Source organism: Saccostrea echinata, unplaced genomic scaffold (assembly GCF_033153115.1).
Source record: "Saccostrea echinata isolate AGI-Se365-2 ecotype Australia unplaced genomic scaffold, CSIRO_AGI_Sech_v1 ptg000008l, whole genome shotgun sequence".
NCBI lineage: Eukaryota > Metazoa > Mollusca > Bivalvia > Ostreida > Ostreidae > Saccostrea > Saccostrea echinata.
In genome coordinates, this window is record NW_026889757.1 from 6,109,704 (window position 1) to 6,137,682 (window position 27,979).

Here is a 27,979-nt window from a genome sequence, read left to right on the forward strand (position 1 = left end):
TAAGTCTATCAAGTATATTTCATAAATAGACATTCATACACATATATACACAAACATTATATTTCATAAATCACTATTTACACAATCACAGACATTAATCATGCATAGAAGCTATTATTAAAGTAATAACATCTAGAAGTAAAAAGGCTAACTGTACCCATAAGGAAATATCTTTATACAAAACTGATATTGTCTGATATTAAGCAAACTACATGTAAAGGTTTTATAGATCAGCAGTTTTCAGTGATATGGAACACATAAATATGACAGAGTTGTCTACTCTTGCTAATAAGCTCTAATAATTGATTACAAAATGCAATTTAGAGTTCTTTTTGCAAAAGCATTGACAAATCTTTCTAACATGGCAGCACATATTAATGAATTTAATCACTCTGAATCAATTTAATAAATCTATTGAAAAAAAAAAAATATTTATCTTTGTAAAGTGCATAATTAAGAGACAAACACCTTCAAACCCCCGTTTTAGACTTCTTTACATGAAAATAGATTTCTATTACTTCAAATTTATATTCAATTATCACTAAGATTGTCACAGCAGAAGTCAAACTCTATCTTGACTACATGAACAGCTATATGGATGGATTTATAATTCGCTACATTTCCTTTTTCATGTGCTTCTCTCATCTTTTCTGTCATTTTGTTGACATTTCTTGCTGTAATGTGATGATTTTTCAATCAAATCAAGGATAACTAATTCTCAAAAGGGTGCAAGAAATAATATCAGTAGCACAGAGATGTTCTCATGAAGATATTTTAATACATTATGTAATTGTGGTAATATTATGTATTATGAACACTTATTCAATCTTTATGACTTTGCAGCATTCTCCAGTACAATTCAATCATTAAAACTCAAAAAGCACTTCTGTTACAATATGTTGTTCCAAGATCCCCACAATCTATTATAGAGAGGAACAACTTACCACAAAAAAAAATACATAAACATCACCAAAATGAATCGTGGTATACATTAACATAACAATGCACATACTAGACCCTGTAAGCCACTAAACCATGCAAAAAAACAGCAACACCATGTAATAGGAAATCAGTGTTGGAACCCTGATTGGTCATTAAACTTTCACCGATTTACAAAGTGTCCACCTTATGGATGGCTATACATACAATATAATCAACATGTCAAACAATTTTAAACAGAATTTTAACAAAGTATAACTGCAAATTTCCTGCCAGTAGGTGTTTGTTTTACTGAATTTATATGGTGCAACTTTTATAAAAGTAAACATGTGCTAATGTTTACAAACACTAATTTCTGACCTAAAGGCATTTTTTCTGTCCACTGTTTCCAATTACAATGGTTTTCTAAGTTTCTAATAAGCTATATATTTGTCATTTTAAAAAATTATTGCTATAAATGAAAAAGCAAAATTGAGTATAAAAACAGCAGTCAAACATATTTCATCTTTTAAAAAAGTTCTTTCCAGCAAATCAGTAAATTTATCATCAATGTGAAATCAAAAGGAGACAAAGCAGTATTGTTCTACATAGTACTTCATGTACATCACAAGTAATCTTGTTAACCTTTACGCTAGAAAAAGTATTTCTCTCAGAATTTTTTATCAAATACTGTAAACCAACTTTTACTCGCTTGCAAGAGATATCCATAAGTTTCAAGACCTTCTTTTCTCGCCAGGAACAAATTATTTCCTTGTGAGTTTCTGCTAAATGTTTCCTCAGTTTCAAAAAATTAGTAATCATGAATGAATTTCAAACTGACAAATCGTGAATAATAGAGATGTCACAAATAACAGTTGGTTTACAGTAAGTCAAATTCAAAATTAAGAAAATAAAAACTATGGTTTCCTTATTTTTTTTCTTTACTACACATCTATCCTTTAACATCTCCAGTTTATACATCCTCTTCTCAGTTTTAATCTGTTGTACTATTCCTTCTCCGGTAATGCTGACTTTCATTCCACAGTCAATTAATTAAATAAATATCTAGCTATTGGACATTATCTGTTTCTTGGAGACTTCCTCATGGTATTTCTTGAGTCGCTTCTTAAGTTCCCCAGGAAATTTTTCATGACATACACGACACACAGGCTTCAGATCAAATTCAAAGAACTTTGTTCTAAAGAAAAAAAAAGATATACCTCATAAAAGAAAATACACAAAGAAACTTTTTCTTAGTGTAAAAAAAAAAAAAAATCGAAGATAAAAGTAAACTGCCATCCAGGTTTTCTAAGTTTTTGAAAAATAAAGATTGATAAGGATTGATTTTCATTAAAGAAGACATACTGGTACTATGAACCTTTTAAAAATACTTCCATTGGACTTCAATTAGTCAGTAATAAACATACACAATCAATCATTTAAGCTATGTTGAATGTTTTAGAATCATAAATTCATACTAGGAATAATTTGAATGTTTCTTATTCAGAAATTTTCACATTACTTATAACTATTTCCCTGCTTTAAAGCATCAATGTTTGCTAAGGTACAAATAATACTGCTGACAGTAGCTGAAAGCTGTCTAAAAACCAGTGTTTATTATTAAGTATGAAAGTCAAACTATTAATATTATTATTTTATTCAAACATATTATTTTTACAGAACATGTATTTATTTATTTTTTTTTTATAATTCAACTATATTTCAATTTTAAATACAAAACCAGAATTGTTTCAATGATTTGGAAGCTAGCACTGCATGTATACACTGATAGTAATGCTGCTGAGCATACTGACGTTCTTTTCTGATTGCACTAATGATAAGTTTCTTTTATTGCTTGATTCACTGATTACCAGATATAGGTCACTGCTGGCTTCAGATTCTACCATGTAACCTACAGCAGATGAGTGAGATAACATATGTACTCACTTGTGACTCATTTTCCTGTCGCAGATAGAACATGCAAAATGGCCTACACACCACGACTTGTTAAAGGCACCAAACACTGTAAAAGATATCAGAATTCAGCATACTGAAGTGTTGATCTGTACCAAGGAAAACATTAGAGAACCAAACCAACATACTTTTAAAAGATATAAGAATTCAGCATACTGAAGTGTTGAACTATACCAAGGAAAACATTTAAGAAACAGATCAATAAAATTTTAAATAAAAAATTGTGTACATGTACAGTCAAAAGAAATACACAGAAAAAATGGAATATCAATGGAGCAATTTAGATTTATTTTGCCATCCTATAAAGGTATACATGATTTACAACAAAATCCAGACAGAGAGAGGATGGTATTATTTCCCTTGTGCCAGTAATCATTATTACTTACCATCACCAGTGACAACATTGTTGCAAACAAAGCAAATATTTCCAAACAGCTGAAAGAAAAGAAAAGAAAAAATAAAAAAGCTAATTCTCATTTTTATTGAAAATGTCTTCAAAATGTTCACTTCTTAAATATATATACCTGTAAATACTATAAATTTTCAATTGCATATTAAAAAATATCTGCATTTACTTTCTCTAGTAAATAATAAGCTGGTATGTACTGCATCTCTTTTGCATGAGTACACATATCTTAATTGTATATAATGTAGCTGTATCTATTTTGAAAGCTAATGCAGCTTGATATAGCTTGTTAGTGTATCTGAGTACATGATAATTTTACAAAAAATGAAAGAAAATGATAATAAATTTTGTTAAATTTTCCTTTGCAATGTGCGCATTTTACATACACTGAACATCTGTAACAACAACAGAGATGGCAAAAAACTTAAAGGCTGTCAATAAAATTAATGTAACATTTGAAACAGGATACCAGTTATCTTTAATACTTCATTCAATATTAAAAAAAATCACCAAAAAATGAAATCTAAATATTCAGGTAACAATGACTACAATAATAGTGTAAAAGCTACCATGTTTACATATCAAGGCACATGTAATTTTTTTTAAAAAACCATTAAAACCGAGGTAACTTTGAAAACATTTGATGACATCCCAATGATACAAGTAAACTAACCTTTCTCCTAAATACCATAAATCAGTTCTGCACAGTGAATCAGATTTATCAAATGATAGCTACTCCGTATCAGAACTAAAGTACCTTACTTAAATGATTCAGGAAGTTTTGATGATGATCAGAGTGGCTATTTAGTCACTTGAACTGAAGCTTAACATACCTGATGGTAATGAGTTTCACAGTATGCCAGACCCTTCTTTTCATAGTGACGAGTTCCAAAAAATGGACGCTCACATTTAGCACATACGAAATGCTGAAATCAAGAAACATCATTGTTTAATACTTAATCTAAATGTTAATAAGTAAAAATTTTTTTTTAAAGAATTGCGCTTCCATGTTTCAAATAAAATTCGGCTAATTTGGTGACATTTTATGCTGCAAATACACATGTAAAGACATTAAATACAGCAACACTTCAGGACATGACATATTTAATTTATTTATATATCCGTTATCAATACCTTTGTAAATAAATTTTTAGGGATCTGTGATATTCTTCATAGTAAAATTAATTTTTACTCCTAACAATTTTTGTGTATTCATTAGAACAATTCTTACCTCTACATGCCAAGCTTTCCCTAAGGCATGTACAACTCTCTCTTCAATAGGACGCCTACAAAATACACAAGAATAAATTCTTATGTACTACCAGAGAAATTCAAGCACTTTTTGCTTGCATAAAGAAAAGGTTATCGAAAAATTATTACCTTAAATATGTTTACTGAATGTGGACAAATAGAATCTCAATGTTAATTCTAGATTACTGAGGCTAACCTGCACGCCCCACAGATGGGGATTCCCATTTTATCATGGCAGCGTAGACAATAAAGTTCTCCTGACTTCTCCCTAGCATCTGCATTCAGCTCCGAACTATAAATAAAGGGAGGTAAACCATACAAGAAAAAAGTAATCAACCAATACTGTAAATGTTCATGAATCAGTGGACTCAAAATTTGGCAGTCTATCTACTCAACTGATTAGCACAATCATACATAAAATACAGTTTTAAAAACCATCATGTATTACTTGACTGTTCTAATCGTATACAGTAAAACATGGTTACAGCGAACACACTTATAATGAATTCATGCTTTCAGTGAAGTAATATTCATTCCTTGCAGTTTTAAATCATATTATGAACTTGATGGATATAACGAATCATGTTTATAACTAATCAAAATTATTCATCCCTGGTGCTTTGCTATAAGCGTATTCAACTGTATTGGCCTTTTGGTACACGTATTTACATTAGTTAGCAAACAAGAAGCAGCACAAACAAGAGGCCCATGGGCCACAGCGCTCACCTGAGTAACTTTGGCCTTGCTGTTTTTCACCTGATTCCCCCCCCCCCCCCCCGTAGTACTTATTGTGGCCCCGCCCTATCCCCAAGGGTCATGATTTGAACAATTGGAATCTACACTACCCCAGGATGCTTCCAAGTAAGTTTCAGCTTATCTGGCCCAGTGGTTCTTGAGAAGATTTTTAAAGATTTTTCCTATATATTTCAATGTAAAAATTGGATTCCCTATTGTGGCCCCGCCCTACCCCTGGGGGTCATGATTTGAACAATTTAGAATCTACACTTCCCCAGCATGCTTCCACATAAGTTTCAGCTTTTCTGGCCCAGTGGTTCTTGAGAAGAAGATTTTCAAAGATTTTTCCTATATATTTCAATGTAAAACTTGGATTCCCTATTGTGGCCCCGCCCTACCCCCGGGGGTCATAATTTGAACAATTTAGAATCTACACTACCCCAGCATGCTTCCACATAAGTTTCAGCTTTTCAGGTCCAGTGCTTCTTGAGAAGAAGATTTTTAAAGATTTTTCCTATATATTTCAATGTAAAACTTGGATTCCCTATTGTGGCCCCGCCCTACCCCCGGGGGTCATGATTTGAACAATTCAGAATCTACACTACCCCAGCATGCTTCCACATAAGTTTTAGCTTTTCTGGCCCAGTGGTTCTTGAGAAGAAGATTTTTAAAGATTTTTCCTATATATTTCAATGTAAAACTTGGATTCCCTATTGTGGCCCCGCCCTACCCCCGGGGGTCATGATTTGAACAATTTAGAATCTACACTACCCCAGCATGCTTCCACATAAGTTTCAGCTTTTCTGGCCCAGTGGTTCTTGAGAAGAAGATTTTTAAAGATTTTTCCTATATATTTCAATGTAAAACTTGGATTCCCTATTGTGGCCCCGCCCTACCCCCGAGGGTCATGATTTGAACAATTTAGAATTTACACTACCCCAGGATGCTTCCACATAAGTTTCAGCTTTTCTGGCTCAGTGGTTCTTGAGAAGAAGATTTTTAAAGATTTTTCCTATATATTTCAATGTAAAACTTGGATTCCCTATTGTGGCCCCGCCCTACCCCCGGGGGTCATGATTTGAACAATTTAGAATCTACACTACCCCAGCATGCTTCCACATAAGTTTCAGCTTTTCTGGCCCAGTGGTTCTTGAGAAGAAGATTTTTAAAGATTTTTCCTATATATTTCAATGTAAAACTTGGATTCCCTATTGTGGCCCCGCCCTACCCCCGGGGGTCACGATTTGAACAATTTAGAATCTACACTACCCCAGCATGCTTCCACATAAGTTTCAGCTTTTCAGGTCCAGTGCTTCTTGAGAAGAAGATTTTTAAAGATTTTTCCTATATATTTCAATGTAAAACTTGGATTCCCTATTGTGGCCCCGCCCTACCCCCGGGGGTCATGATTTGAACAATTTAGAATCTAAACTTCCCCAGCATGCTTCCACATTAGTTTCAGCTTTTCTGGCCCAGTGGTTCTTGAGAAGAAGATTTTTAAAGATTTTTCCTATATATTTCAATGTAAAACTTGGATTCCCTATTGTGGCCCCGCCCTACCCCCGGGGGTCATGATTTGAACAATTTAGAATCTACACTACCCCAGCATGCTTCCACATAAGTTTCAGCTTTTCAGGTCCAGTGGTTCTTGAGAAGAAGATTTTTAAAGATTTTTCCTATATATTTCAATGTAAAACTTGGATTCCCTATTGTGGCCCCGCCCTACCCCCGGGGGTCATGATTTGAACAATTTAGAATCTACACTACCCCAGCATGCTTCCACATAAGTTTCAGCTTTTCTGGCCCAGTAGTTCTTGAGAAGAAGATTTTTTAATGACCCCACCCAATTTTTGTATTTTCTTGATTATCTCCCCTTTGAAGGTGACCTGGTCCTTCATTTTTACAATTTTAACTCCCCTTCACATAAGGTTGCTTTGTACCAAGTTTGGTTAAAATTGGCCCAGTGGTTCTTGAGAAGAAGTCAAAAATGTGAAAAGTTTACAGACGGACGGACGACGGACAACGGGTGATCAGAAAAGCTCACTTGAGCTTTCAGCTCAGGTGAGCTAAAAAGCTAAAATATGATAACTGCCAAAATATGTATATTTACAGTAGCAACTAATCAACTCTAATGTAATACGATCCATTCATTTTAAGGGACATAAAAATACTTCTGATTAGTACCAACCAGTCAGATCCAACATTTTCTAATCTTTGACTGATATTAATAGGTATCAACTATTATACAGTATCTTGTTTCAACTGAACAAGTTTGATGCTGTTGGAGGTGAAAAGGTTTTGTGATTAACTATTTGTAAAAACAAACTTGTACACTTTTCTAGTGTATGGAAAGACTTGGTCGGATGAGTCATAACTTTAGATCATGTAAAATATTATCTATAAACCAGATATAGTGACAATGAAAATTCTTATCTTAAATGTGTTTCCCAAAGTATTAATGCAATAATTAATAGAAAAAGTAATCAATTATTAGGATGGGTACCACCATCAGTCTATAAGTAAGACAAAGCTGCATATAAAATGAATGAGCCATAAAATCTATTACGTAAATTCATCATTGTTGATGAAGTAGTATTTTAATTATTTACAATATATGAACAGCACCCTAAAGAAGACAAAGTCAGCATCTCTAGATGTACTAGCCACACCAGTTTTGTCCAGGAAGGGCTTAAGGTTACTTTTAAGTGGAGCCGTAGAAAACTGTAAATCTCATAACAATAATTTGAAGAGTAGTGTATTTTCAGAACTTACCCACAAGAGCTGCAGTTAAAGTGGTAAGGGTGGTAGGCCTCTCCCCTGAACTTGATGTGTCCAGAATCAATGATGGCACTGAAATTCAACAGAATTGCTTTAAATAACAATTAAAGGTTCAAGCCTCTAGCGAATTCATAAAATCAAGTTATTCCTTTTAAAAATATATATATATGTAACCAATAAGTAACTTTTTTTACTACTATATATTTACATTTCCAATGTCTTTGTCCGAGATAAAACTACAAATAGTAAAAATACTTTATTTCTACATAAATCTACTGGTTCATCAACAGGCGTGGTTAAAAAAAAAATCACGTATGGGGCGGGAAAGATAGAGACAGAAGCGGGGCTTGTAGCATATGAATTTGCAGAATCAAGAGAATGTAAATATAAGGAATAACTGTCAGATTTTTTGGTTTCATGACAATGATCAATCGATTGACTTGCATGATAATTTTATGCATAAACACCTCCGACGTTTACGCAAATTATCATGCAAGCCAATCGATTGATCACATCATGAAACCAAAAAATTAGACAGTTATTCCTTAAATATATGAAATTTAAAATGTTGGATTTTACACTTACTGACATTTGTGGCACACATATTTGCCCATACCCTTGGCTTTCTCTTTGGCATTGCATTCCCGACATAGGGCTCTAAAATGCAATTCATATTAATGAACACACAAAAGACACTAAATATAAAACTGCATTAAAACTTAAAATTTAGAATAAAGAATAGACAAATTCATATACAGTAAAACATGCTTATAGCGAACACACTTATAATGAATTAACACTTACAGCAAAGTGATTTTCATTCCCCATGATTTTAAAAGTATATTGTAAACAAATTGGATATAACGAATTACGCTTATAATGAGGTAAACTTGTCCATCCATGGCACTTTGTTATAAGCATGTTCATTGTATCTATTAACAACCTAGTCAGTAAGATTCAAAATTATTTTGAATTATCAAATGTAAATGATCCTTTTTTTTTTTTGTAATCATTTTCCTACACATTCCTGAAACTACAATAAAAGAGATGATGCTTTTAATGATGAAATATACCTTCCAGCATTCTTGACAAAGCCCTCATCTGCCAATGGAGCCTCACAAATCTCGCAGCGGAAACAATCGGGGTGCCAGCTGTTATTCATAGCCTTGATGACTCTTCCCACAATAAACTCTCCTATCAAATATAAACAGTTTTGGATTCAAAGCTGCTTCTTAATGAAGTTATCTCCCCTTTTGAATTTTTTTTAAAATATAAAGCTGCATACTTAATAGTTTTAAGAAAATAAAAAAAAAATATATCTGCACCTTTCAGTTTCCTGTCAAAGTTATCTTCCATTTCTATTCAATTTTTTTGTACAGGGAAATGACAAAATTCCATTTTAATTTTTGATTTCATTATTAGATATTGAGGCATTGAAAATTCTTCTAAGATTTTTTTTTTTTCTTTCAGAAATACATGTACACGTACTGACTTCATTTAGAACTATTATATGTGCTTTCTTCACCAGTATATATTTCTTTATCTTCTCATTTTTTTCTTAATTCAATTCCATGTCGAGATTCAAATACTAGAGATGTGAGAACTCATCAAAAGGAAAGATAATACAGATTTACTATTTTGACAAAGGTTTTCATACACAGTTCTTCTATGAGCAAAATGAATTTTACTGAAAGAATGTGACTATTGTGAAAAAAAAAATATATCCTTACGACACTTTCCGCAGCATGGTGCAAACAGGACGTGAAAGTCATGTTCACAGTACTTTCTTCCTTCAAACTGAAAATAAAAAGATCATCACTGAATGCATCAGCTCATACAGAGTCTGAGGATCACTAGTCTACAACAGCCTACAAAATAAGTGACCTTCAAGAGATTGTACTATAAATATTTATGCTACAATGTAGTGAGTCAGAGATGATTGATAAATTAATTATATCAGTATTACTGAATCATAATATCCAATACATAAGAAATGATAAATGTGGTTTTCTACACAAACAATAATGAACCATAATTTGTGTATCTTTCAAATTAAGCTTACAATTTACTTCTTGATCTACATTTACAGAATCTTAAACCTGTCATGTATTACTATGCATTACTATGGAATAAAAAATAACAAGACATGCATCAGTAAAGTTTATAAATGGAGATATTAATACCAAACAAATTACAAGGCTTACCTCATAAAACACCCCCTCAGGAAAAGGTTGAAAGCACTGGGCACAGCTAGAAAAGACAAGGACAAAAAAAGATTCAATTTGAATTCCTTCTGCATCCAACTTTTCAACAACCTATATTTCCTTTACTGGTCTCCTTATATGAAGGGAACTAAAGTTATGAGTACAAAAAGCTAAGTAATCAGTATTAAAGAAAATGAAAATTGATACAAAATTTTATATAAGATACATGTATGTATTGTACATGTATATATGGTAATATGAAGAAAGAAATTTTATCTAAAAGCATAATAAAGCTGAAGCAAAATTGGGAAAATAAAAACAAGCAACTTAATTTGCACAAAGCGGTGTCATACAGTATGAAAAACAGTGCAAAGGCTAGCAAAAGATACATTAAAGCTAGCAATAACTGCTAAAATAAGCAATATGGAAGAAGCCATCTCACAAGTGAAGGTAGATTGCAAAGACAAAATTGAAATTATATTTAGCCTCAGAAAAATAGAATCAAAGAAAGATTAAATATCCTTCTGAAAAAAGGGAAAATTTAGAATGTCTTAATAAACATAGCAATCACCAAATTCAACTAGGACCACCACCCTTATACATTTTCTATTGAAAACTTCATACCCCCATTAGTTTCATACCTGAGCCCAGTTAGTACTTACACAAAACAGGTTGTATGCCACACCTGACCATTAAAATTCACCATCTGTTCCCATGGAGACAAGGTCTCCTGACATTTAGAGCATGTAAAACTTGGGGCTGGTCTTGCTTTTCTGCTTCTATGCGGAACGCAACAGTGAGAGCATAAATACAGGAAGCATTCTTTAGAGTACAAAATGTATGCCAATGAAGTAAATGTGGAAATTTATTGGAAGTAGAGAGAAATAAAACCATGTGATAGCAGCACTGGAATTTTTTATTTCTGTTTTTTAAAAGATAATATGTTGAAACATACCAATTAGAGCAAAAAGTACACACATAAATTTCCACATTTACTACAAGTATATAAAAGTTAGCAGTTACAATGGAGTTTCAAGTCTGTCACTGAAGAATTCCAGTCAGTGAGATTTTCATAGATTCAATCCTCTGAAATCATGCATTCAGATTATAAAAGTTCCTGATTTCAGAATGAAAATGTGCACATCCTGGTGTCACTTTAGGTTTCTCTCTATCATATAAAGCACTCAGATTCAATACAAAGAGGGAAGAAGTGATTTTCTAAATTATCTGGATACAGGCTTTCTTCCTAAACTTTGTAGCCTAACATGAAAAACATATGCGGTGGCAATAAATTGTACATGTATGTATATAATTATATGAGATTCAAACGAATTTCTATATGGGAGCTCATCATGTGTAAACTACATTCATGATATAAAATAAGGTACTGATAGAAACTTATCAGAATACAATAAAAAACAATCTTATGATGTTGAACTTGTTACAAAAGCTGCATTCATCTCATATAATTTTTAACCGGGCACATACATTCAAATAAGACGTAAGGACATTTACCTAATGTTGGAGAATTTCACCTAAATGTAGAGCAATTTCTAAAAGCCATAAAAAGAGGTGTTAATAAAAGATTAACCAAATTAATTACAATGCAGCTTAAAATAAAGACAGTTTTTCTGAGATTTCTAGACTATCAAATTTTGAATGCAGAAGTATAAATTATAGGGAAAGATTAATACATGCACTATGCAAGACAAGATAAGAGGACTTCTTATTTTTCATAGCAAATAAAAGTATATGCAAGCTACAGTTCTAGCTATTTAGTTGCAAAAATAAAATTTGAAAGAAAAAACCTCTGCAGATCATTGGATTAGAAAGCTCTCACATTTCAAAGTCAAGTTTTCAAGCATTCACAATTGCTCACTAAAATCAATATTGTCATTCACCTTGAACTTACTAACTTTACAATTTAATCACATTACGTATGATTATAGTTAATATTTCTACTGGGTATATATTATGTAAATAATGAATCTACACACCTCTAATGACTACATGTAAACCAGTTTATATTAATTCATGTTTTGGAATAACACTTAAAAATTCACATGCTTAACTATTTTGCATATTGTGTTAAAATGAGAAGACATGCATGATTGATACTGCAGTGTGTACATGTATATATGACAGTTGTTTGGGGAGTTATAAACATCTGCAACATCTAATAATTTTGCATTCACCATTCTTAATTGTTTAATTATAAGAACAAAAGTTGCATTCATACTACTACAGTGTATGATATTTCTTTCTCAGAGGTGCACATAAAAATCAAAGATAGTTTTTCAACTATGAATTCAGCAACATAATAAAAATTCATATTTTATGCTCATGAATAAAAAGTCTAGTGAGAAGAACTGATCAAAATTGTCAGCTGAATTTCTTCCTACATTGTTATGTATGTATGAATGTGTAAACCACTGTCCTCTGCAAAGTTGATTATAATTATCATGTACCAACCTACATTAATGTGTAAGACAGCTATAAATGACCTTTCATGTTGGGATGAACTGTTATGGGAGGGACCTGGAGAGAGGGGTGGAGTATACTTACACAAAGCACTGTGTGTGCCACATTTCTCCATTGGAGTTGACGATTTCCTCATTAGCTCCAAACCCCTCATGACACCTGTGGCATAACGCCCCATTTCCATAGGACATGTTGCTGCTGTGAGAAAAAAACAAACAAACAAAAGAATGTATACATGCTCAAGGTACGCCCACACTGAATATTAAAAATACTTGCAGAATCCTGTATGGAATTTCCCACATCCTGTTGTTTTGCAATATTTACATCTTGTAAATGCACTTAATTAATTAACTGTCATCTGTTGTTCTGACAAGATTTTCAAATTTTATCAAAATTATTTCATGTGACTAATACAAAATTTAACACCCACATATCATATGATACTGTTCTTAAATAGAGGGAATATATGTACTTGCTCTTACATATTTTCAGGAACAACGCAAGTTAACTGTACATGACAACATATGTTCATATACAGGGCATTTAAAATGTTTTCTCCACAATAGCAGACTTCTTTAATATATATATAACTTGTACATGTCCCAATATTATCTTTTTGATAATTTAACGGTTTTAAAACTTTAATTAAGATTATCGTGAATTTCAATATTTTGGTGAACAGATGAAAAATAAAAAGACTAGGAAACATTACAGAGGTAATGTGACAACTATCTTTGGTAAAAGCCCCTAAAATTTTACAAGATTCAATTTAAGATAAACTTCTACGGTTGCTGTTTGCAAATGGGATTTAATGTGAATCAGATATGCATTTCCATTGGGATTTTCTGAACTTATGTCAATACTAGCTATAGAATTTCTTACTTGTTATCTAAAATTACCTCTACTTTGACTTGTTTGAAGCTCAGTAATTTCTTGAGAATTGATAGTGTACATAATATACCTATTTGTTTGCAAAATATCTAGTGCAAATATCAGTGTACCTTCAAGTGGCCCCCCTGTTTACAAAACAAGTACACTCATATCTCTGCAAATGCTAGTGGATGGTCAAATGTCAACATTACCCAACATGTAAATCGACAAGCACATATTGTACAATGAATTAAATCGACAAGCACATATTGTACAATGAATTAAATTGACATGCACATATTGTACAATGAATAAAACATGCATTTATACTAGTAATTTCATATGGTTATGACACAAATCCTAAAAATATCGACCATGTTCCACTGATCAAGTTTCCTCTGGTATTACATCACTTGTTTACAAAAAGAAAAAAAAGGGAAAACATAGGTAATCAGAGATTACAGAGCTCACCTCAACGAATGTTGTCTTTAAGTAAGGCAAAGTCCCACACTAAACTAATAATCTAGGAGTGTGCATCCCTAGATGCAACATTTATGCAATTTTGATCTGATAGGGCTTGCAGTTACTTGGGAATAGACTTATCTGAAAACTTAAAACTAGTCACTCATCCAGAAAATGTAAGTCAAATCCAGCATCCGAAGCAAGTTTTGAGATTGTTCGTCCCTTGATGCATCATCCATGCAAGTTTGGTTCAGATAAGCCTTATAGTTACTTGGAAATGAGATCTACTCCAAAAACTTTAACCTGGTCACTCATCCAGAAAATTTAAGTCAAATCCAGCATCCAAAGCAAGTCCAGTATTGTGCATCCTTAAATGTATCATCCATGCATGTTCGGTCAATATAGGGTTTATAGATACTTGGAAATGACATCTGCTCCAAAAACTTTAACCTGGTCACTCATCCAGAAAATATAGGTCAGATTCAGCATCCGAAGCAAGTCCAGTAGTGTGCATCCTTAGATGTATCATCCATGCAAGTTTGGTCAATATAGGGCTTGGAAATGAGATCTGCTCCAAAAACCTTAACCTGATCACTCATCCAGAAAATATAGGTCAGATCCAGCATCCGAAGCAAGTCCAGTAGTGTGCATCCTTAGATGTATCATCCATGCAAGTTTGGTCAATATAGGGTTTATAGATACTTGGAAATGACATCTGCTCCAAAAACTTTAACCTGGTCACTCATCCATAAAATATAGGTCAGATTCAGCATCCGAAGCAAGTCCAGTAGTGTGCATCCTTAGATGTATCATCCATGCAAGTTTGGTCAATATAGGGCTTGGAAATGAGATCTGCTCCAAAAACCTTAACCTGATCACTCATCCAGAAAATATAGGTCAGATCCAGCATCCGAAGCAAGTCCAGTAGTGTGCATCCTTAGATGTATCATCCATGCAAGTTTGGTCAATATAGGGTTTATAGATACTTGGAAATGACATCTGCTCCAAAAACTTTAACCTGGTCACTCATCCATAAAATATAGGTCAGATTCAGCATCCGAAGCAAGTCCAGTAGTGTGCATCCTTAGATGTATCATCCATGCAAGTTTGGTCAGTATAGGGCTTATAGTTACTTGGAAATGAGATCTGCTCCAAAAACCTTAACCTGGTCACTCATCCAGAAACTATAGGTCAGATCCAGCATCCGAAGCAAGTCCAGTAGTGTGCATCCTTAGATGTATCATCCATGCAAGTTTGGTCAATATAGGGCTTATAGTTACTTGGAAATGAGACCTGCTCCAAAAACTTTAACCTGCTCAAAAAACTTTAACCTGCTCCAAAAACATTAACCTGGTCATTCTTTAGCTGAAATTGCAGCATCTGAAACCTTGACTGGTACAATAAAACACACTAGAAGCATCCTCCATGCATCTCTGACTAATATAGGCCATAGAAGTACTTGAAAAGAAAACTGCTCCAAAAACCTTAACCTGGGACGCCGACGCCGACGCCGAGGGTATTACATAAGCTCCCCCAACTTCGTTGAGGTGAGCTAAAAAACTATGTTGCGTTCATAATGAATATTCAGTTGCCAAACTCAACATGGTCAATGTAACAATACAATATCGTAAGGTAAATAAGTTTTATGCATGTCCCGCCTTAATAACATGTAACATGCACAATAAGAGCATACGTTGTGTGAATTAATAGCGATTCTCTGTAACCACTTAAACTTCTTTGCCACGCATGGTGACCGATTTTGATGAAACTTTGCCCATTATTACAACTTGACACCAGAAACATATATTAAATAAAATTTCGTTGCTATGTGTCTTGGTTGCCATGGTAACAGCCAGAAAAGTTGAAAAAATTGAGATTTTCAGCTACTTTGAATCTTTATTACCCCTTAATAAAGACTAAGAAAAACAAACAAACCATTCTCTCAAAAACATGACACCTTGTTGCCACTTATGCTATAAAGAAACTATTTAGAATTTATCTCTTAGTAAGTGGTAACCATGGGTACATTTGGAATACATTTTAGATGCTGAAAAATGCTGAAAAACGCTCAATATTCACCAATGATAGATGTTACATGATCAAACTCAATCAACAACCTAAGAAAAACAATAAAAAATATTTGACCTTATGTAATTAGGTATTGGCATTATTATAAAAAAAATAACTTTCATGGTTGCCATGGTTACACAGCATAACCATGCAAAATCTGTTGCTATGATTGGGTTAATGCTATTATCTTGAGGAAAAACAATAAAATTCATGACTAACACATATGCATCCTTGGAACCTTGCAACACCGACAACATAAGAAAAATTGGGATTAAATGTTACTTTGCATTGTAACCATGGAAACAACGTATAAGTCGTTTAAAGTGATATTTTTTGCTCCTTTAGGAATTTACTTACCTTTTAATCAAGAAACATATTATTTGACTCACCTTGAATACTACTTAACTGGTAGAACTAAAGTTGAATATCATATATTGATAAAGTTTGTTGAAAAATACAACACCGTTGCTATGGTTACCAAGAAGGGAAAATGTTCAATTTTGTTAATTTTATATCAATATTAAACCCTATGTGCCAGCTTTTTGCATCCAGTTAGAGATTGGGTGGTAGTCAAAATTCAAAGTCAGGTTAGTTGTTCATATATATCAATCATAAAAGTTTTGGGAATCTACTTACAAGGGTGCGTATCCAAGGAAACAGAATATTTTTCAAATTTTTATGCATATTTTTTTGGCTAATTTCCATAGCAACGCTCTATTTAAAGAATTGAGTTTGAATTTTTTGAAATGTGAAAATTAGGGTCACACCAATGCCTTTAAAAATTGATCATCAGTTATATAGAAATATGCTTTTTAAAAAGATAGGATAAGATTAAAACACTAAGAGAGTAAATTTAAAATCCTTCCGAGGTAAATAAACCATAGCAACTGTTGCCAACCTATAAGAAATATCATATTTTGTCCTTGGTATATGTTACAAGGATCTCTTGTCTATTATTTGCTTGCATTTCAACCTATAATTGTTTTTATTCTTAAGTATATGACTTTATAAAATTAAATGAACAAAATTATTACTTTTGAATACTTTGTTTCCATAGTAACGTATGTAATAGTTGATTTACCAAACATGTTTATCATGCATTTAAGACATCAGGCCTTCAACTTTCAGAAACAGTCATTGCCACTTGTTTGCTTTGCTGCAAACGTTAACTGGGGGACTCTGAACATGTTGAAAAATGGCATTTTTCAAACGTTAGGACATGTTGCTATGGTAACCATGACACGTAGCAACCAATTTTTGCCTGATTTGAGTTTACGGTATCAAAGACTTTTATCATAGAGAGTTTGGAGAAATTCTGAGACTATGCGTGCCACAGCTCCTATATAAAAGTTCAAGTCATTACAGAGAATGGCTCTTAACATACATAATTTCATGTTAAAGATAAATTATTTATCAGGAATACCACATAGTATTAGTAATACTATGTGCATTATCATACGTCTAACACCTGTATTTTTCCTGCATAATACACAATTTAATATCTTCAGCTGACCAAAATAATTAAATTCACCCAGTGACCAAACTGAGAAAAATTTTTAAAAAGTACTTATAGGTACATGTGACCTATTTGTATTTCAAATTCAAAACAACCAAATGACCAAAGAATGGATCACACCATTTACTAAAAAGTTGCTACACCTGGTTTTCAAAATCAAATTTAGTAAAAACACAAACACTTCCTGAAAAATATGTCCTGATTTTCAAAACATAAACCCCACTGATTACCTGTCCAATGGCACCACCCCCAGGATGCCATTTGTGGCACCATAAGGAAAATTATTCTCTGGTAAAGGGTCGTCATAATGAAGGCGTCGTCTCTGGAACAAATTACTCTCAGTATTCTCCCCTAGAGACTGGAGTCGAAAAAATCCAGGGTTAGATCTAGGATTGGCCATGGTACCTAACTGCTATATGAAGGATTCCTCTCGACAAATTTCATGCAAGTGCAAACTATGATCCCAAGTCAATGTAAATTTGGTTTTCTTCTTGTCCTTTCATGCAGCACTAGTTAACTCAAAATCAATAATAAATTGGATAATAAAAAAAGAAAACCATTACATCATCACCATATTCTGCTTAGCCACTGGCAATTTTGCACAAAATATGAAGCTGACACGAACTTCGAATACAAACAGAGTAAAATATGTCAGGTGAGAGAATCACAAATTCACAGGTGTGTCCTTCTCCAGCTAATGTATCTATTTTACCAGGTATATTTTCTTCCACAAATGGGGTCAAGTGCGGTGAAATATTTAACTAATATCAAGATGTCATCTTTGCTACATGGGTTGTAAATTTCTCTGCCCAGGTTAGGCTGGCTATGCTGTAATTGATACTTATGTCCACAGCTGATTTTTAACACAGGTAAGTCTATTTGTGGTACAAGTCTACCAGGTGTCTACAAATTTGTCAATATTGACAGTCTCATAGGATCAACATACATCAAATCAACACCAAAAGTCTTCTTCTCACTCAATTACTCCCGACACATCAACTTAAATGCATTCAACTTTTCCTTTGGGTGTCAATACACAAAAATCCATTTAACTAAAGTGTTGAGGAACTAATTATCTCTTCAGACATTCAGATCGTTTCATTTCTACTCAGGTGGAAAATAGAAAAATTTATTTATCTCCTGACCTACTTTTTAAAAAAAAAAAAACAAGAGATAAATCCACAGTATGTCATATGTCATCTAATCACCGGCACATCATTAATATTCAATCCAAAATCTAGGAGTCAAGTTTTACAAGGTATTGTATGTACACAACGATCTTACATAAATAAAATCCTGGAGTCTATATTCAAAACAGGAAAGCATTGCCCTGTTCTATTTCGTCTTCTGTTAAATGTTGCACGTCATTAAACTGGACTCTGTTGTACATTTATTTTTTCCAGTTGGCCAAATTCTTATCCTTCCACACAAATAAAAAACACCTGAGACTACTAACAACTTACAAATGCAAGAAGAAACAATGTTATTGTTTTGTTTTTTGTCCAGCATAAGACATTTAAAATAATCTCCTTGGCCTATAAAACTTTAAAATCGTGGTTCATGTTAGCCTTGCTGTGGAAAGATCACAAATCTATTCGGCCGTGTCAAAAAATCTGTATTGACATAACACTATTGGGTCACATATGCTAGGCAACTGGTCAACATAATATGCTTAAATAACTCTGAAAAGAGATGTTGCCCAAGGGTTTCTCTCTTTTTCTGGGATTATAGAAGTTAAAATACAAAAGTTTACACCAGCTTGGGTCTTGTCACACAACACCACATTTCTCCAGTTACATGGCACAGAGATCCTAACATTCTTTCTACAATTTGACATCCATTTATGGATGTGGAGAATGAACGACACACCACCTGTCAGGTATCTGTAAGTATATTTCTTTTATAAACAATTGTCAAGTTTCTCTGAATAGGTACATATTCCTGGAATGCAAGCATCTTCTCATCATATTTATAATGCAATTTTTATTATATAGCAATCCCATTAAAGAAGTAAGAACTATTCATTTCCTTCTACACTATATACTGGTATCATGTGCTTACATTCCATATTTTATATACACTGTACCTAGTTTTATTCCCCTAGGAAGAGTTGCCCACACCAGGGGACTTTGCTACACACATAATTGCGATTTACAATCCTTTGATTTTGGTTTACTTTTACTGTGGTAATTTGAAGACTATATGTTTACTGTCACTAGAAGACTTCCCTGTGATTGGTGACTTACTGTTCCCAAAAATTCTAAATCATATTCCAGTTATATGTTTACTGTCCCTGGTCCACTGTTCTCTGGTCGTGTTGGCAATGTATGCTATTTACTGTCCTAAAAGATTTTCCAATGTATATAGGGTGTCTTGTGCCTGGAAGATTTGCTTATTTACATATGTTTTGGTTTAAGGTCTCTGAAAGACATGTCCTGGAAGATTTGCTTTGCTTTTTCCTGGTTTACTGTCTCAGGATCATACCTAATTACTTTGTAAATGGTTATTACCTTATTAAAACATGGCAACGGACAAGACAATAAGACTGTCTATAGCGGTGTAATATTTTATCTAGAAGATTTGATATGGGGTATACTGCAGGGTTGTCCCTAAGACCCTGGGGCTCGGGAATTTTCCTGCCTATAATGGCGTAATCCCCTGGTTATTCTGGTATTCCCCCTCAGCCCCATTAGGGGAGGAACCCTAAACCCCCTTCTTCCTTTTTAATGTACTCCGTTATTTCAGTTCTTAGGGACAACCCTGTACTGTCACTATGACTTGTCCTTGTAGAGTTTAATTAAATAAGGCATTTTCTAGTACAAAAAAGACCTTTCTACTAAAATTCTGATTGAGACTTTATTATACTTCACAAAAGAGGACAAAGTGCTGCACTATTTTTTTTTTTCAACAAACATTCCCTGTGTGAAAGAACAATGACTTAGATAGTATTAACAAGGGAGAGAACTCAAGTGACTGCATCTGTGCACTTCATAAATTCTGCATTTTAGAGTGCTCGGTGGTTATGGCCTTTTTTAAAACTATTTAAACCTCCTGGAAAAGGAAACCTCTGCATAAAAATGTAGGAAATTGCATTAAATATTTAGTTTGCACATGAGTGTGTGGGTGATGGCTAGAAAAACAATCAGTGATTTTTCAACATTTTTAAAAAGGTGCCTTCATGTGGCTTTTCATTTGGGAAAAGTTATCAAAATTTTGGACAAATTAGGAAAAAAAAAACAATTAGCAATATCATTGTAAATACATGTACCTGTAAAGACAAATATGTTATATCAAACAAGTAAAATCCACCTGTGACGTCACTCTTTTGTTTGAGCGCTCCATTATTTTTCAGGAATGGAGAGTTGCAAATTACACTGAAAACAGAATTTGTTATATTCATATTCTCCTTTCTGTACCTCTACCGAGGAAAGAACTTGGAAAATTTTAACAAGTTTATTTTCATATAAAGAAAATAAATATGGCACTGTTGAGAATCGAACCTGGTACCTTCACCTTCAGAGTCAGGTTCTCATCTCTCTACGCTATTGATGGTGTTGAATGACAGCTGATTTAAATAACTTCAGTACACTTTTTTTCGCCTTACTTTATATATAAATAAATACTAGTAATATGTAAAATATATATTTACAGTGTACTTTATAAATATTCTTTATTATATATTAACAAACAATAATTACAGGCATTTAAAAAGGTGGATTTTACCTGGGTTAATATACTCGTAACACTTTAAAATTATCTCTATATGACATTGAACTTAATTCTATTTTCAAAGATTTTTTTGGGGGGGGGGGGGAGGGGAGGGGGGTTCAAGTTCATTTGAGAGTTCCCATGGGAATTCCAATAGATTGCTGTAAGACCTGATCTCCAAAAAACTACATTAAAAAATTCTTCAATGTTTGCTTGAAGGAAGGTCCAAAATTCAGACCTAAACTTATTGCAGAAAAATCACTGATTTTATTCTTTCTGTGGATCTTTTGTAATTTACATGTACTAACCAGCCAGTTTCCTTAATGATAAAAGTTGAATATTTCAGGTGGTGGAGAAGCGCACCTATAAATAGACTACACATCAATATGATGCATGAGTATGGTTATCACAGCATAACCAAGAAATGGTAAAGTCATTATTAAACTCTTCAGTGTTTGATTTCACTGTAAGAGAGATTTAAAACTCAACAATTATTCATATAAATGATAGATCAGCCCACAAATTGTTCACAAGGTATGCACTTGAGGGATTTCTAATGTGGATAATATAAAAATGAAAGACATGCACCTATGAAAAAAAATATTCACATCATTTATACATTATGAAAATAACAGTTGAACACAACAAAATCCAAACAGTTTAAGAGCTCATTGCTTATTCATGGCCATGATTACTGCTGCATGTTTGCAACAATAACCATAAAGAAATCCGATACCATTGTAAACAACATAATCAACATATACATAACTGAATGACTAACATTTAAGTATAAATTAATGAACATATATGCAACATGCCCATATAAACTTTGCTATTTCTTCCATTTGATTTCACTACATGCACACATGCACCTTGTGTAAGGTCAACAAAACTACTCAATATTCAAATTGATTTTACATTACCTTCCTTCACTTTATAAACGGGCCTGATTTTGATGTTACATGCAACAATATCTAATACTTGACTTCTCAAGTATTTTACATAAATATACACATCATTTCCTCATTGTTAGATATATATTGAACACATTCCTGCACAAGTGTGAGTCAACAACCCTGGGCTCAATTATTTCCTGTAATATGCTATACAGAGTTGTCCTCCTTGAATTCTAACAGACTGGAGCTGCATGCATTTACATTGCAATTCTCAGGGAAATTAATATCAGTTTTATAGTTATTTCTTTTTACTTTTTCAACAACATTAATGGTAAAATTAATGTTAAAGATTTTTTTTTACATTTATCATAAAAACTTATTTCTCCCATTATCAACTGTGTTTCATCACTCCCATGCAGTTGTTCTTTATATGCCATGAAACACCAAGAACGATTCCAATTTCACCAAGGATGATTCTGATTGGCTGTTTTACTCCATTTCAAAGTGAAACTAAAATGTACAGTATGGGAGAAACAGGTCCTATAAACAGTTCTCATTAGTTACCAGTTTTTTTCAAACTGACATTCAGCAAGCCTCACATTTCTTGAAAATTAAAAAAAAATTTACAGAATTCAAGTTTGACAAAAACCAATTACTAACTCTCACTGGTTATGGAACCTATATATTTACAAATCTGTATAACATGCACTTAACAAAGCACGTTTGTTAATGTTATTGATTTAAATTAATTTAAGGTGGTATGGGATACCAAACGAAATTTCTCCTACATATTTATGTACCCAAATTAGAAGGATTTGAAATACCCCCACCTTTCAGTATATTAAAGTGTAATTTTAATAATTTTTTTATTATTTTAATGAGATATACAAAAACGATTTTTTTCTTGCATAATTCTTTTTTCATAAGCTTAATATTATAGGCAGGCGTTTGCTAATATAAAGTGTTTATAAAAACAAAAATGACAAGAAATATGTCTTAGTATTTTTTTAATTTTCAACAAAAAATAAGCGTAAAAAACTGGGAAAACTTTATTTCTTGAAAACAGACGGATAACATTTCATGAAAGTCTACAATAAGAATGTATCTTAATACGTTAGCAAAGTGAAATAAACAAATTGAAAATATATATATAAATGGAAAATATAAAATGCATTTAAAATTTTTTGAATTAAAAGATCCGAGCGGAAGAGTTATCCTTCTTTATTTTCCAAGGGTTGAAAAAACCTGGGTGCTATTTTAGAAATGATGAGTATTTTTTCCCAACCATAAAAAAATCGCACTTTGTAGTTTTCAACTTTGAGCGGTTTTGAAAACAATGCATGGACAATCGCTTTCCAGGACGTGTCTTGTTCAGAGCAATTGCATTCATCTGAACGTTTTGGGACTATATACAACAGCTAGCTGATTTGTGACCAAACAGTTACTTCTTGAATTAAATAACAAAAAAGTCCAGCTCTGGTTAACGTGATAATTGATTGGTGATAATTCAGCACAATGTGAAGTAATCGCACTTATCCATGCCTCACCGCACACAAGGTGCTGTACAGTTACTCAAACAATTGAAATACAGCTTTTGCTTAAAAGTGTTCAAAAGCAGCAATGTTGAAACTACCTTTTACAGGGGTTTGCTTTTTTAAATGTCCGTTGTACAATTATAAGTAAATTTATATACTTGCGATTTTTTTGTCTGTTTTTACTTAAAATGCCAACTTGTGAGAACTTGCATTGAAATAGGCTTCAGAGTGTTCTTTTCAACGGTGTATCTACAAATTTTGACCCGATAATAAGCACTCATGCAAATCAAAACAATACTTCAAACGGAAATACGTCATAACGTGGAGGTATCCCATACTACCTTAATTTTCCACACATTTTCATTTTCACCACAAGTCTTATTTTATATATTAATTTGTTATCTCTATTTTCTCATTAAGTTTATCATTTTGACATCATGACTGCTTCATTGACATATGAGAATGCCAACTTATAGGAAAAGCAACTGTGGAATGCAAATACAATTAAGTACCAGCACTCAAAATAATAGCATTATTTTTACGGACATTACATATATATATGTCATTACTTGAGGATAACGACTGCACTATTACTTTAATGGTCCTCAAATATACAAATTTAACTCAGTTTATTTTGGCTCATTTCTCTCTGGTGAATGTTGACATTTTTTTTTTTATTAAATTCTACATGTCCTCTAATGACCCTTACCCATTTACTTCTCCAGCATCAGTCTTATTATACACATCCATCATGAAAAACCACCTCAAAACTGGTCAACTAGAAAGCTTTCCAATGTCTAGCTTCTTAACATCCAAAGACTTTTTACACCCCTTTTTATAAAGCTGGATCAAAAAAGCATTAGATTTTCTAAGACCCCATGTAGTTAAGTTATCACAAGCACAGTCAGCTACTGAACTGGGGTTAGCAGTGAGACAAGAATGTTACATGTAAAGTTCACTTCCTGTATTTCACCTCTGGCATTTTAACTTCAGCAGCTATTAAAATTCTTCTGTATATTTATCTTGTGTCAGGAAACCTGCACAGTATCAGTCTTTAAGTACATTGTTTTAGTGGTTAAGTAGAAAACCATGCACAATATTGTATTCCAGATACATGTACATGTATACACAAATTAAGCGAACAACACATTTCTTTACTGTAGTAAATTCAAACTTTTTTTCTTTCAGATTCATTCATGCTATGAGCATACAATGAAAAGGAAGATTATTAGATAGCATCAATTTCTCATTTCAATTTTCATCTGTAGTGGACACTAAAGACTGGCCATTTAATTTTGTTGGACTGAATAAGTGAGGTAGATGATAAAGGCAACAAAATAGAGACCTCTGTGAAATCAGTCACCATTTAGGATGACTGATGTCATAATAATGTCTTACATTTCAAGTATCAAACGAGACATGCCAGTTAAAATAAATTTATTAAAAAATATTTAAGCTTTTATATGGTCTGTTTTTCCCAAGTCTAGATCAACATAAAATGTATGATACACATATTACATGTACCGTATCTGTACTGGAAAAGTGAAGTTATTTTAGAAGGTAACGGTCAATCTTTCTACTTGACGTTTAAGGTCATAGGGTTCATTGAGTACACTGAATTTAAAGTTCAACAAGTAATTGAAGTATGACACATAATGGGTTTATATGTAAGTATACTGATATAGTTTACACTAACACTGTCAGTACTCAGTAAATGTCCTTGTTATCATTTACAAAACATGCTAATGGATAATGATTGATGCATTCAACACATGGTCCATAAAAGTTCCAAAGATATGAATAGGAAAAAGAAAACAACCAAAGATATACACTTCAAATTCTGTATACTAAATTTCTTTATACTGTACTGTACATCTTAAATACTAAGCTCTCTGTCATATTAGATATGATCATATGTATAAGTTTGACAGAAAACAGTTTGATATCATTTAAAAAAACAACAACAAAAAGACAAGACTTGATTATGTCCTAACTTTCTGTCGTGATCTTGTGATCACAAGTAACTGTATGTCCCTATTGAAATGAACATGGACAACCTGGCATGAAAAAAAAAACAGCTGATAAGCCTGTTGTAATACATTAGCTCTAAACGATAATAATGTTACAAGTTATTGGGTCATTATTAATGAGCATGCATGTATTTCTTCGGGCTCTCATCTGCCTTGACCATTCCTCAAACAATTTGACAATCACTGACAAAAATTATTCCAATTTCCGTTACCAATCTTCTGTTTAGAAACGATGGGTCTTCTTAGATCGCTGAAAAGCCTGTCCCCCCCCCCCCCCCGAAGGTATAGAAGGAAGAAAAAAATCCGAAACAACTATATATATACCAACTACAGATGTCCCCCCCCCCCTTTATTTTGATAACAGTCCAGTATTGATTGTTAAAAACGAAACCACATGGGCCTTTTCACACAAATGGCAAAATTAGAAATCTTGGAGTTGATACAAACCTTCCCGTCATATAGACTGGCTGTTTACGGTCAATGACACCTGAACTGCTGCAGAAGGGAGTTCCACATTCACTTTTCCATCATGGCGGGAGAAACGTCATATCCGGTTACAAATAAGGCAACAAATATATCTCCCGGAATTGAGGCCTTCCGTGGGATAACCAACATTTAAATACGTTCAAAATAGAAAAAAGATGTACTTTTACAATTATTTAAATCAATTCCGTGATTCCTTTCTTATTGTTAATTGATGTCTTTTTTGTTTTGTTTTTTTTTTTTTTTCAAAATATTCATATTGTTATATAACGTTGCATGTGTATAACTTAATGATTTCCAAAAAAAAAAGAAAAAAAAATTGGCTATACAATTCCATAAAGCATTTATAATCTAAAGCATAATCGAAAAAAGGACAAAGAAATGTACAATAAAATTATAATTAAATATCCATGGTGCTCTGAGATAAACATGTTTTGAATACCAGAGACACTGTCTCTGTTGAATACAGATTCCGCATGTAGGCCTATGCATATATGAAAACCACATATAGTTAAATCGCTGGCAAATGGTCAATTTTTGTCCAATTTCATTATTTATTTCAGTACTTAAACCAGAAAATGTGTAGTTATCTTTTTCTAAAAGATTATTAGTGTTTAGAAAGAGATATAGTTCATCATTTACACATGTTACATCAGTTCTAAAATTCAAGATCAATGTTGACTTTATAATTCATTGTGCGTATATGACTTAATTTTCGCACTTAAATTACAATACTTTTAGATATCGATGCTGATCAGATAAAAACTACTGTTTTTATCAAATATAACAATTTCTTGGATTATCGAGAAATTTGTGGTAAAATCTGTCAAGAAATGTTGCCATTCCAGTGATTTTACAAAATGTTGTTTTTAATAAAATATATAGAGAAAAAATAAAATTATCTTCACTTTTGACACACGTCTGTACATAGCATAACAACATGTTTGTCGCAGAACACCATGGAAATAAAACGAAACACTTTAAAGAGGAAGGTCTCGAACTTTCCGAAGAACCCGAAGAAACATGCAAGTAATTAATTTGTAGTCAATGTTTAGCATATACCTGTATCAGCAATGTTCTGTGTAATTCTTATATAAAAAGGAATATGTCCAAATCTAGATCATCCACGAAATCGTGCATAGCGTTATCGGACTGAGGTACAATCACATTACATATCGAACAACATTCCTACTTGTATAAATCAATCTATTTTTTTTTTGTCTCATTAAAATGAAAAACTTTGTGCGCTACATGTATTTGTAAGCAGTTATACAATATAAAAAAGGATGGCGTCTTTTAAGCATGCGAATGAAGGAGAGAAAAAGTAATTTATATATATTTTAGATAGGTCAGCTTCCATTATTGAGGGAGTAAGACAACTGTCTCATGAGATTTTTTGGAATTAAATAGAAAATGTAGCGAAGGAGAAAGAGGAAAGAGAATTTCTATGTTTTAGACTTTAACATATGTTGTTTGCCATTACCCCCCACCCCACCCCCACCCCATCTCGCACACACACACAATTAAAACTAATCAACTTTTCATCAGCTGCAATATGAAGCATCATAAAAATGATGAAATTTTGAAATAAACAACAAACATTACACAATGACAAGATCGGTTCTAAAAACGTTTGAAATCATGCTAATGCATTTTCACGCA

At 32.8% G+C, this 27,979-nt stretch overlaps 1 protein-coding gene across 3 annotated transcripts; it reads right to left on the reverse strand.

The window, feature by feature from the left end:
• Positions 1-26,424, reverse strand: LOC133180989 (LIM and senescent cell antigen-like-containing domain protein 1). Of its 3 annotated transcripts, none has more exons than XM_061315480.1 (14): positions 26,282-26,424; positions 12,832-12,945; positions 10,929-11,042; positions 10,267-10,312; positions 9,793-9,859; positions 9,136-9,256; positions 8,648-8,719; positions 8,057-8,134; positions 4,746-4,841; positions 4,530-4,584; positions 4,132-4,224; positions 3,279-3,327; positions 2,866-2,941; positions 1-2,116 (listed from the first exon to the last, which is right to left on the reverse strand). In XM_061315480.1, the coding sequence occupies exons 1-14, from the start codon at positions 26,290-26,292 to the stop codon at positions 1,984-1,986; spliced, it is 1,125 nt and encodes a 374-aa protein (XP_061171464.1). In that variant the 5' UTR covers positions 26,293-26,424; the 3' UTR covers positions 1-1,983. The 3 variants fall into 3 exon arrangements, with proteins under 3 accessions (XP_061171464.1, XP_061171463.1, XP_061171465.1); XM_061315479.1 differs by having other exon boundaries at positions 10,929-11,045; XM_061315481.1 differs by lacking the exon at positions 10,929-11,042.
• Between the last annotated feature and the right edge of the window lie 1,555 nt (positions 26,425-27,979).